The 13,343-nt window shown below is 42.9% G+C and overlaps 1 protein-coding gene across 9 annotated transcripts in view; it reads right to left on the bottom strand.

The window, feature by feature from the left end:
- LOC139562676 (calcium-activated potassium channel subunit alpha-1a-like) overlaps positions 1-13,343 on the bottom strand; it is a 344,203-nt gene that overhangs the window by 34,350 nt on the left and 296,510 nt on the right. For 5 of the 9 annotated variants that reach the window (XM_071380568.1, XM_071380575.1, XM_071380570.1 and 2 more), the window contains 4 exons: positions 12,589-12,682; positions 6,508-6,631; positions 4,508-4,732; positions 2,082-2,274 (listed from right to left, as the gene is read on the bottom strand). In XM_071380568.1, coding sequence (XP_071236669.1) covers positions 2,082-2,274; positions 4,508-4,732; positions 6,508-6,631; positions 12,589-12,682 — 636 coding nt within the window. Of the gene's footprint in view, positions 1-2,081; positions 2,275-4,507; positions 4,733-6,507; positions 6,635-12,588; positions 12,683-13,343 lie in introns of all 9 variants that reach the window. The other 4 variants (XM_071380567.1, XM_071380569.1, XM_071380571.1 and 1 more) reach the window with 1 other exon arrangement.

Here is a 13,343-nt window from a genome sequence, read left to right on the forward strand (position 1 = left end):
ATGGGAATATATTCAGGTCACAAAGTTTCAGGGGGGGGGGGTCATTTTCTGACAGGGATCTTTTCATCCTCCTCACCACAGAGGACACACCAGTTCTGCATTCATCACAAACTAGAGGCTGAACTGAAAAAGACACACCCTTGTTACGCCAGTTACTGAAACTGGGAATAGGCTAGGTTTGACAATCTGTAGCAGTCAGACTGGAAGCTCACTCAGAGTATGCTTCATATCTATAAAATAGGACATTTATATCTCTAGAGAGTGACAACTGGGTTTTGGATATTGCCTGTAAAAAACATACTTTTTCCACTATCAGTGTAAACAAGCAGTCCAGTATCTAATTGTGAAAGTACTCTGACAATAGATACAGGGATGTTCTTCAAACATGTGTAAAAATCAGTTGGGCTGCAAGTGACAAAGTTAAATGAAGAAAAGGGGAGAGTTCTACACAGATCATTGACTATCAGTCAGATAGTATATACTGTATGAGTGGATTCCTTAAAAGGTTTGAATGCATTTGGAAAAAATCTTCTAGAACTTACAAACAAGAGGGGAATAGATTTTCTCACAAAATAAAATGTTTTACAGCTCCCTGTCACAGAGAAGCAAATGCAAGGGTGTGTGAATGTGTGTGTATATGTGTGTGTGTGTGTGTGTGTGTGTGTATATGTGTGTGTGTGCGTGCCTGCTACGGACCCCCCACCTCCACCCCTCTCAGGCCCCAGGCACAACTTAGATCTGCGGTCTACAGACTACATCCTACCGTAGACCTCGGCCATGTGAACATCTCCCCAGCAATACATCTCCTTACTTATTAATGTGCACCTTGCTTACATTTCACACCCCACATCTGAATAGATTTTCTGAGAGGAAGGAATCCACAAAGCAAAACACTATTAAATAGTACCCCTGTGTGTGTGTTTCAAGTTTCATTAGTTGTATTGCTTCATATTTGTCGCCAAACCCACTGGCTCCAGGTCATCTATAAGTCTTTGCTAGGTAAAGCTCCGCCTTATCTCAGCTCACTGGTCACCATAGCAGCACCCACCCGTAGCAGGCGCTCCAGCAGGAATATTTCACTGGTCACCTCCAAAGCCAACTCCTCCTTTGGCTACCATTCCTTCCAGTTCTCTGTTGCCAATGACTGGAACGAATTGCAAAAATCACTGAAGCTGGAGACTTATATCTCCCTCACTAACTTTAAGCATCTGCTGTCAGAGCAGTTTACCGATCATTGCACCTGTACACAGCCCATCTGTAAATAGCCCACCCAACTACCTCATCCCCATGTTGTTATTTTTTTCTTCTCCTTTGCACCCCAGTATCTCTACTTGCACATTCATCTTCTGCACATCTATCACTCTAGTGTTTAATTGCTAAATTCTAATTATTTCACCACTATGGCCTATTTATTGCCTTACCTCCCTAATCTTACTACATTTTGCACACACTGTATATAGACTTATCTATTGTGTTATTGACTGTACGTTTGTTTATCCCATGTGTAACTCTGTACTGTTGGTTGTGTCGCACTGCTTTGCTCTATCTTGGCCAGGTCACAGTTGGAACTGAGAACCTGTTCTCAACTGGCCTACCTGGTTAAATAAAGGTGAAATAAAATAAAAATGTAAAAAGTATGTGTGTGTGTGTGTGTGCGTGCGTGCATGTGTGTGTAGGTGGGATCTTGGACCTAAATATGTATCAGTGGAATGGGTACAGATGATGTAAGACGCAATCATTGATAACAATAGGCTTCAACCAGTATGACAGAGGATATAATGTCTGTGAATACATGGGGAACAGGAACCTCAGATTCACTATATCCATTGTGGAGCTGAGCCAGCATCACTCACTCAGACCAGGAGAAATAAATGCATTGACCTTCTCCTAAACCATGGGGAAATGCGTGGCATCTTTTCTTAGATGTTGGTTGGTCTATCGTAAGATTCAGTCCCTCCAGGTCTTTAGGGTCGCAATTTTTTTAACAAAATCACTTTTACCTAAAATGGTCCAGTCAAGCCACGCGTCACAAACCTTTTCTAGTATCTAGTCTAGTATCTTGTAGGCCAGTCAGTCCTTACCTTGGGAGTTTGCCTGCAAGAGCCCGATGCTGTCGTCAAACTGCATAGACTTTATGTTGAGCGATGCCAGAATACATTCCTTATCCTGCAGCGAGGCGTCGTCGATATTGTTCTGATTGGCCGACAGTATCACGCACATGTCGCAGAGGTTGATGTTGACAGCCCTTAAATCTGCACGGCTTAATGGCGTACCCTTCAGGCGCAGTGAAGAAAAGAGACGGACAGAGAGAGAGAGGAGAGGGAGAAGAGGGGAGAGGAAACAAATGACAGACTAAGTGAGGGGAGCTTTGGGAGATTAGATAACAAGTATTGCAGTTTTGCAGCGGTGATATTCAGCTGATCTAACTGGGCACTGGGGAATCAGAGACGTGGACTAATCTAAAGGGCAGTAGACGCTGAAGGCTAACAGGCCTGGTTTCTTAGGGCTCTCTGCTACTTAGTCAAGCCAGCGTTAACGAGCTCTAAAGCAGGCAGCCATGCCAGAGTTTCACATCTGAGATGGCCAGGGAAGGGTAGCTGCAGTGCATTGTAACTTCATATGAATAGGCAGCCTTTGTCACTGGTGTGAATGGATGGAAGATTGAATTCAAGAACCAGTTGTGGAATTGACAGGAACAGCCACAACACCACCAACAACAACCACAACTAATCACAAATAAATCCACTATATCACTAACTAAAGCTATACTTCTATTACTGCTAGAACATCACTGTAAATAACAAGTTGTTCTTAACTGACTTGCCTAGTTAAATAAATAAATACAAAATGACTGCTTTACCACTGCTTTCAGTCACCTGACTGTTCAACTTAGATTGTTTCTATTCGGACAATGTGAGGCAATAAAGGGAAGTAATCTCATAAGTCAACTGGGATAAGAACATACAAGTCAACTGGGATAAGAACATACAATTCACCTGGGATAAGAACATAGAAGTCAACTGGGATAAGAACATACAAGTCAACTGGGATAAGAACATACAATTCACCTGGGATAAGAACATAGAAGTCAACTGAGATAAGAACATACAAGTCAACTAAGATAAGAACATAGAAGTCACCTGAGATAAGAACATACAAGTCAACTAAGATAAGAACATAGAAGTCACCTGAGATAAGAACATACAAGTCACCTGAGATAAGAACATACAAGTCACCTGAGATAAGAACATAGAAGTCACCTGAGATAAGAACATACAAGTCACCTGAGATAAGAACATAGAAGTCACCTGAGATAAGAACATACAAGTCACCTGAGATAAGAACATACAAGTCACCTGAGATAAGAACATAAGTCACCTGAGATAGGAACATATAAGTCACCTGAGATAAGAACATACAAGTCACCTGAGATAAGAACATACAAGTCACCTGAGATAAGAACATACAAGTCACCTGAGATAAGAACATAGAAGTCACCTGAGATAAGAACATACAAGTCACCTGAGATAAGAACATAGAAGTCACCTGAGATAAGAACATACAAGTCACCTGAGATAAGAACATACAAGTCACCTGAGATAAGAACATAGAAGTCACCTGAGATAAGAACATACAAGTCAACTAAGATAAGAACATAGAAGTCACCTGAGATAAGAACATAGAAGTCACCTGAGATAAGAACATACAAGTCACCTGAGATAAGAACATAGAAGTCACCTGAGATAAGAACATACAAGTCACCTAAGATAAGAACATAGAAGTCACCTGAGATAAGAACATACAAGTCACCTGAGATAAGAACATATAAGTCACCTGAGATAAGAACATACAAGTCACCTGAGATAAGAACATACAAGTCACCTGAGATAAGAACATATAAGTCACCTGAGATAGGAACATACAAGTCACCTGAGATAAGAACATACAAGTCACCTGAGATAAGAACATACAAGTCACCTGAGATAAGAACATACAAGTCACCTGAGATAAGAACATACAAGTCACCTGAGATAAGAACATACAAGTCACCTGAGATAAGAACATACAAGTCACCTGAGATAAGAACATACAAGTCACCTGAGATAAGAACATACAAGTCACCTGAGATAAGAACATACAAGTCACCTGAGATAAGAACATACAAGTCACCTGAGATAAGAACATACAAGTCACCTGAGATAAGAACATACAAGTCACCTGAGATAAGAACATACAAGTCACCTGAGATAAGAACATACAAGTCACCTGAGATAAGAACATACAAGTCGACTGTGTCAAAATAACAACAATGTGTCTTTTTCCGGATCAGAGGTATTGTACAGCCGGGTTTGGTATGAAATTCTGGAGCGTTGTTACATTGGTCTACTCACAGACAGTGCAGTGCGGATGGTATGATATGATTTTGCATTGTGTTGTATTGTAAGTGCATGATGTTGTCGGTTGTATAACTTTGGCTCGTAACATTAGGTATTACAGCGGTACTCACAGGTAGTATGGAGACCTTGGGGAAGTTGTGTAGGGTTTCCCACTCTCTCCTCAGGTACTCCAGCGAGCCCACAAACACTATGGGTTTCAGCTCGTGATAATGGAAGTTGCTGGCTCTCAAAGGCATCACCAAGTTTCGCAGCCCCACTAGAGCGGACGTGACATCTCCAAATATACAGACCACTACATGGCCGCTCAACACCGTCATGGATGCCTCACTCCGGGTCTGAGTAGGGAGAGAGAGAGGGGCGAGAGTGGTGAGAAACATGGAGACAGAAATAGAGAGAAAGAATAATGGGGCGAGAGAAAGAAAGAAAGAAAGAGGGGACAAACACATAGCACTGTCAGAAAACAGAGAGAGGCAGAGTGCTGATGAGAAACCCTGCAGTCCCACCCGTTGAGGTGTTAGGCTCAAGGTGAACCCGGTACAGCTCAATGCAGTTGGAACTCTAAATGGTTAAGGAGTAAGGTGTATAAAATTGCTTTCAAAGCCATGCTTGTGGTGGTTTTATACTATGACCCAGTACATAGAAAACAGTCGACTCACCTTGGAACAACAGAGGCATTGAGAGAAATGTGGATATACATTATTAGTATGTGGTTGTTACTGCTATGTGAGGGAAACCGTTTCTTTAGAGCCTACCAAACCTCAACAATATTTTATTCTCGGCCCAATCAGTGCAAATACTAAATGGCCAACTCCATAATTAATATTCCTCAGCCTACACAGCTAAAAACAGTGTGCACATGTACATGATTTGTAAAAGCCTAGTATCTTTGTATTTATTATGGATCCCCATTAGCTGCTACCATGGCAAGAGCTACTCTTCCTGGGGTCCGGCAACATTTAGGCAGTTATATACAATTTAAAATATTACATGACATTACATTTCATAACACTTTTCACAACACATTAAGTGTGTTCCCTCAGGCCACTACTCTACTATCACATATCTACAATACAAAATCCATGTGTGTGTGTATCATCAAACTGAAAATCACCTTGGGAGTCACACGTACTATAGAACAACACCTACCATATCTGTTGATGGATAGGTACTGTATCCCTACACTGGATGTTAATAACCATGGTTCAACTCAGTTAACTCTACAGGGGGGTTGTCATGGTACCAGTATCAAAATACTACGATACTTACATTTTCTGTGGCAAGAACTAAAACACAAAGCAGAATGAACTCATTTTTAAAAAAAAGTCTTTATGTCAAATGTTCTGTGCTATAGTTTGGAAAATAAACAAATGTAACTCTGTGGGACAACATGTGGCTATTTTCCTCAAGAAATAAAATCTGCTTCATGCTTTGTTTGCTTGACATGCTACTTCTGGGTGTGGCAATACTGATGTCATGACAACCCTACAATACTGATGTCATGACAACCCTACAATACTGGTGTCATGACAACCCTACAATACTGATGTCATGACAACCCTACAATACTGGTGTCATGACAACCCTACAATACTGATGTCATGACAACCCTACAATACTGATGTCATGACAACCCTACAATACTGGTGTCATGACAACCCTACAATACTGGTGTCATGACAACCCTACAATACTGATGTCATGACAACCCTACAATACTGGTGTCATGACAACCCTACAATACTGATGTCATGACAACCCTACAATACTGGTGTCATGACAACCCTACAATACTGATGTCATGACAACCCTACACTACTGGTGTCATGACAACCCTACAATACTGGTGTCATGACAACCCTACAATACTGGTGTCATGACAACCCTACAATACTGATGTCATGACAACCCTACAATCCTGATGTCATGACAACCCTACAATACTGATGTCATGACAACCCTACAATACTGGTGTCATGACAACCCTACAATACTGGTGTCATGACAACCCTACAATACTGGTGTCATGACAACCATACAATACTGGCGTCATGGCAACCCTACAATACCGGTGTCATGACAACCCTACAGGGAGACATAGATGACCACTCACCAGGATGACCTTCTCGATCTCTTTAGACGGACACCAGTGGAACATTCCTGTGGAGTCATACTGCTTCAAGTTCATGTCCATGTTCTCCATCTGCTCGTTCCCAGGGATTAGTAGAGGATCATGCCTGCTGAGGGGACATGACACAACAACCAACAGTATGAGCTGGGGACCACCATGGTCAAAATGATGCTATTTGGTTTTTATGTGTTTTATTATTACCTAGATTTGGTTGAAACCTAAAACGAATCACTCACTATCATTTCCTTCTCTAACCCTAGATACCACAGCTACCCAGTCATCAGAAAGTTGTTGAAGGATATTGGTAGCAGCATTGGGGACAGAGCAAGGCCTGAGTGTCCACTATGTCACCGCTGACAAAGCTGACTTTGTGGTATGAGAATGGAGCGCCAATTTAGGGCTTTTAGCCCCGTCCCCTCGCTCACGACACTGCCCACAGTAAAAGCTCCAACAGGACTTTAAATATTTCAGGAATTTGAACCAATCACATTTTGCTTTCCCAACTGATGCCCATGAATGATTTATCAGCAGCATGCCACCAGCAAACTGTCTGCAGCGCAGCGATGGACCGCTGAGCTTTATCAGCTGTAATGTTAACACTGACCACGGAAGAGCGGAGTGAAGCTTCTTCTCTCAATCAGTCCCAGTGTGGTCCCATTCTAATTAAATGTAAAAAGTAGGATTTGAAATTCTACTGCGCAAATTTTTATACTATCCCATAATTAATACACCTGTTTAGACTAATGTTAGTGCTGGGCCAGAACAAATGTGCACCCCATAGGGGTCCCCAAGATTGAGAAACACGGAATCAGTGTTTGAGCTGAGAGCCAGGGGCCGGACTACAAAGGTTTCCCTCTGATGTCTACCATGGGTCTACAGGGAATTCGCTCCCTCTGTCGGTATCACCTCAGAAACTCTTACTCTGGGGTCACACGATGCAACTTTCACACAATTTTAGTTGCAGTTGCAAGTGACATAATTTCATAAATTTTTTGATACACAAAAAAAACTCAACACGCAACAGCCAATCAAATTGAAGCTGCTTTAGTCATATCATTCCATATGGGTTGAGAATTCTAAACTCACCTAATGCCATCTGCTGCATTAAATCGTGATTTCACAAATTATTTATTCATCCAAACATTTGGTTATTGATTGAGGATCGATTTAGACAAAATGTTGGCTGTACAATTTAGCTAGCTAGCCAAAATGAAATTGCCAGCACTGTTCTAATCAAACTAACAAAGACCTAACCAAGCTAGCAACGAACTAAGCTAACAACGAACTAAGCTAACTAGCTAGCTAACATCAATGGAGTTCATGTTGAACAATTTCAGTTGAAACTGGTAAGAGACAGGTCTGGGTTCACTTAAGAAATACATGTATTGACTGCCAAAGCATGTACATAAACCTTTAGTAGCCCTGATGCCAATATCTAATTATACAGCACTGACATCTGTGTTGACATGACAACTGGGCCGGAGTTCAGAACCTTCGAATGGATCATGTGATAAAAGCATTCATTTTGATTGGCTGTTACTTGCAATTACTTGCACAAAGTTGAAATAAAGTAGCAACCAAAGTTGCATGTAACACCAGCCTTAATGTTCACAAAGCTATTGTCTGCATCATTGCCCTAAGTTATTGAAAGTAAGTAAGAACCCTTAGGATATCCTGAAAACTTGTTTTGTTTTTTACTGTATTTTGTGTTCAAAACATGCACATTTATCGAAGACTTATGACACTCGTCTCTTGAACAAATTAAAGAGCAGGGTAAGAAACGGCTTCATACAGCATCTTTGTGTTTCTTTTTGAGGGTGACATTGGCGTAACGTGTGAGAAAACATCATGGGTGTTTGACATACAGCACATCTCCTTCCATCACGCTCTCTCTGTTCGATCACCAGTGGCACTCTGTGTGACAAGTCTCTCTGATGCTCCTACATTTGGCTTCCATTTCATTGCAAGAAATATCACATCAAAAATGTGTAAATTAGTTCCCAACCTCCATTCCTCTCTCTCTTCGTGTCTCTCTCTCTGTCTCTCCATCTCTGTCTGTACCTCCCTCCCTCCCTCCCTCCCTCCCTCCCTCCCTCCCTCCCTCCCTCCCTCCCTCCCTCCCTCCCTCCCTCCCTCCCTCCCTCCCTCCCTCTCTCTCTCTCTCTCTCTCTCTCTCTCTCTCTCTCTCTCTCTCTCTCTCTCCCTCTCTCCCTCCCTCTCTCCATCCCTCTCTCCATCCCTCTCTGTCTGTACCTCCCTCCCTCTCTCTCTCCCTACCTCTCTCTCTCCCTCCCTCTCTCCCTCCCTCTCCCCCCCCCTCTCTCTCCCCCCCTCTCTCTCTCCCTCCCTCTCTCCATCCCTCTCTGTCTGTATGGAGATAGATTAAATCAGTTGGTGCAGGTGTTAATAACTCTGACAGCGTTTAGTGCTTTTACACCCTGGCTGAATATTTCATTCTGAGCCGTGTGTTGCGCCACTCTCCACAAGTCCCTGTCACTTCAATCAGAGCATGCGGGGGCTGACTGGTGCAGGAAGGCAGGCAGGCACCTCCTCCTCCCCTGTCAAAGATGGCTATCTTTCACACAACTGTCAGCGGTGACAATTGTCTTCCTGTCTTCTCTCCTCCCTTCTCTCCTCCTCTCCCCCCTCTCTTCTCTCCTCTCTCCCTCTCCTATTTCCTCTCCTCCTCTCCCCTATTTTCTCTCATCTCCTCTCCCCTATTTCCTCTCCTCTCCTCCTCTCCCCTATTTCCTCTCCTCTCTCTCCTCCTCTCCCCTATTACCTCTTCTCCCCTCTCCTCTCCTCTCTCATCTCCTCCTCTCCTTTCCATTCCTCACCTCTATTTTTCTCTCCTTTGCTCCTCCCCTCTCCCCTTCTCTCTCTCTTTCCTCTACCCTAGAACCAATCAAGGGAACTGGAGGTTAACAGACATGACACTTGTGTCCGCCACACCACGCCCAGGGGACATATGTGTGACGTTCTGAGTATAGCACAATTAGTCTCCTTACCCATCAAAAGGGTTAGAATGGTGTTAATTCCCGGACAGGAGCATGTCGTTCACGTGTGGAACAGAACGCTACGATGGTTATGGCGAACACAGCTCGTTGGCTCAATGCCATGTCAGATTGGCGGATTGGGAAATTACTTTGTATTTACACAGGCTGCGCCGGCTCCCAGACTAACAGTTTCAGATATCAGATATCTAGCCAGTACAAAAACATTTAAATCGGCTAGAAAATGAAAATTCAAAAGAGAATTTACTGTACATTGCAATATATTTGCATTTAATTGCCTTGCCTAAAGAAAAGGCCTATAGTTTCTGCTAAGTAAATTGTGGGTGTACCCTAACTGTACAATGAAGTAACCTAGGCAATAAAAGACAGCCCATAACAAAGGAGAAATTGCCCTCTTTCTCTCCCTCCCCCTCCCCCGTCTCTCCCTCTCTATACCCCCACTCCCTCTCTCCCCAACCGTCCCTCTCCAACCGTCCCTCTCCAACCGTCCCTCAGTGTATATTTCAAACAGAGTTATTCCAGTGCATCGCTCAGCAGTCGCTAGCTGGGGATGGGTATGCTCCCCCAATCCCTCTCCAGCAGGCTATGAAGGCAGCCTCTCGCTTTGAAAGTTCTCCCCATCATGCAAACTGACAAAAACATGCTTTTCAAAAACCCACAGCCAATCTGTTGATCATTATTTATTTACAAAGGCCTTCAGGCAGCAAGTCCTGTAAAAACCAGACTTGATATGGTCTACACTCTCTCTCTCTGCTGTGTTTCCCCTCCTTCCTTGTAGAGTAAAGTATCCCTAAGGCTACCTCAAACAATCACTTTTCATTGTGCATAAAATACACCTTGTAAAGCATAAGTATTTAATATATATGGTATCATATATTAACAGGGGCTGTGGGGAGAGGAAGGGGCTGTGGTCGGCGCTGGGTAATTTGATGTTTTGCTGAGGGCTATGACTTGAAAAAGCCTACACCTAGAACAGAGGACCTGTCATCCGCAGCCCCAAGAGCCAGCCGAATACACAAGCACCCCTAAAGCAGAGAAACTTTGACACCGCTTTGAAGCATTTTCAAAACCAAGTAAATAACTCCTAAGAATTATTATCACTGTGAGATCAAAGCGGAGATGCATATATTACACTGCAAATGGGGACCATCTCCTCAGCAGAGGAGAGAATGAGAGAGAGAGAGAAAAAATAAGGTTTTGTTAAGAAACAAAAACTAGCAGCCATCTGGAAGTGTGCCAGTTTTTCTTTCTTTTGTCGAGGTTTGCTCTTTTTAAACAAGGGCATCTCCAACACTGCTCTCTTTGCAAACGAGACTGAAGGGTAGGACTCTATGTTGGCCTAATGGTTGGGCGTGTGTGTGAGGGCTCGTTTAATTGCTTGTTTTGTTGAGAACTGAGAGTTAGCCTAACATATACAGCAGACAAGCAGTACATACAATCATACAGTGCACTTCTGTTGGCTGCTGTTCAAAGATGCCCTAATGGGACCCTAGTAACAACCAGCTCTACCACACAAAGCCCACCAAAGGATTCCATTGAGTTTTGCAGAGAACATACAGTACACAGAAAAATATCCTATAAACCAAAATACAATGTTGAAATAAACAGCACCATCTTTCTAGCACTTTGTGTATGTGACTCATTGATGTTGATTACTGCATCGTTGGGTTTAGAGCTAGCAAGAAAGGCTGTTCACTGAACTTGTGCACATGACATTTAAACTTGAAACTGTGAGAAAATTAGGTAACTTTGGTTGTAACAATAAATTTGCAAACACAATTATAGAATCTTTAATTAATGTGTTGTTTTCGGTTAAAGATTGAATTTAACAAGAACCACATGGATACATTGTCATGCTTGTTTTCTTTTTCATGATAGTTTAAGAATCTCTTTCTGAAAGAAAATCATATTATTTAGAAAAGCATATGCCTTTTACTGTATCCCTAAGTACGCTTTCATATAAAAAAATTTAATATATTTTTTTTAAATTTGAAGACAAAAGCTTTTTTCTAAATCTAATATTAGTTCATGTGGAAATATATGCTCTTCAGCTCCAAATACTTTGTGACTCACATGACAAAAAGTACACAGCACCATTAGGAGATTGTATATTTATACAGTAAGATACCGTGCTCTAACAATCACTGTCATTTAAAAGGAAGTGGATCTATGCTGTGAGTGTCCATGTTTTCACCCATCTTCACCACTGTGCTTCCACCCTGCCACCCAGATCGGACAGCCCCCCCTCTCTCTATCTCTGCATTTTTCATGCCGTCATGTTCCTACCAACGTCTCTCTCCTTTAGCACAAAAACCTCAACCTTTTCATCTTTCAAAGTCAATTAACGGCAATTTAATTCCAGAGGACAGGATAAAAGGAAGATAATATTGCAAATTCATTTTTGATTGCGATAATACATCTCACATATGGCCTTAAGTAGCAGAAACAGTAGTCGCAGGGGTCCCACAATAGATCGCACTGCCCCGGGGTAGAGGAACCACGGGGAGTACTCTGATTGCTTGCTGGTGTCGTTAGTGCCAGCGTTGTTTAAGGACTACATGTGGACGGGAGGGATCGGAGGGGGGATGAAGGGGGATGAAGGCAGGGTGGTGGGGTGACAGATGATACTTTAAAGCCATTTTTTCCCAAACAGCTACTCCTCCTCACACAGACTCTCTTTCATGACAGGAATATTTCAGCTCTGTCATTACCCACTGTCTGACAGCATGCCAGCCTAAACACCCCAGCTGTCCTCTCCCCTTCTTACTCTCACTTTGTTCCCCCTCTCCTCTATCGCTAATGTGCTCGGCTCCCTTGCTTCTTCACTCCCTCCTCCAACCATCCCACCACCACCACCATCTAACCCTCTCGCCTTCTCCCACCCCTCACTTGAACTTTCTTACTCTCCTCCTTATTCGTTCCCCCCTTCCCCCTTCCCCCTTCCCCACTCCCACCAACCATTCATCTCTCTTTCTCTCTCCCACTCCTCCCTCTCACCCTCTCACTTCCTTACTATCTTTCTGTTTGAAGCATCAAATCAATATCTTACCTCATCATGTTGGGGGAGTTGTTGGGTGAGTTTCGCATGCCTCCGTTCCGCTGCTTTTTTTTGGGCGACAGAGTTGACGGGTGCTCGTCTTCAACTGCAAACACATGCAAAGAGTGTCAGGCTATGGACAGACGGGGAGGTTAATGTGAGCTGGAACTGACACGTCAAAGAACACCAAAGCCAACACTCAATAAATCATCTGTCGCAAAAAAAACAAAACACAGACAACAACAAAAAACTCATAAAACAACATGTCATAATAAGACAGAAGACTGACAGAAAGAGAACACCTTAGTTATTAGGGGGACAAAGGTCCATTGGAGAAAAGAAAAAGAAAAACCACCTAGTAAGACTTGACATCGGCTTACTCCGCCAAAACCCAAACCTTTTGGTTCGGTTCCTCTGGACTGGGTTCTATATAGTGGTACTGGATCACTTTAGCTCTGGTATCTCTCTTTAGATCCAGTCAAGACTGCATGTGGTTGGACCTCTAGCAGTCTGCATCAGTGTGCCCATGCTTCCCTAGGCCAGCCAATACGGGCCATGTGACTAGGACGGACTGTCATTGTCAACAGTGCATCGTGGACAGAATCAATGACAGAGATAGAGAGAAAGACAGAGAGAGAGGATGGTTCTGTGCAGTTTGGTTGTTTTGAATGGATGACTAATGAGGCAGAGCCTCACACCATCATTCCTGCTCTAGCTATGGATAGGGTTTCAAAATTACAGTAACTTTGGCAAAATTCCACAATTTT

Source organism: Salvelinus alpinus, chromosome 32 (assembly GCF_045679555.1).
Source record: "Salvelinus alpinus chromosome 32, SLU_Salpinus.1, whole genome shotgun sequence".
In the NCBI taxonomy this organism is placed as follows: Eukaryota; Metazoa; Chordata; class Actinopteri; order Salmoniformes; family Salmonidae; genus Salvelinus; species Salvelinus alpinus.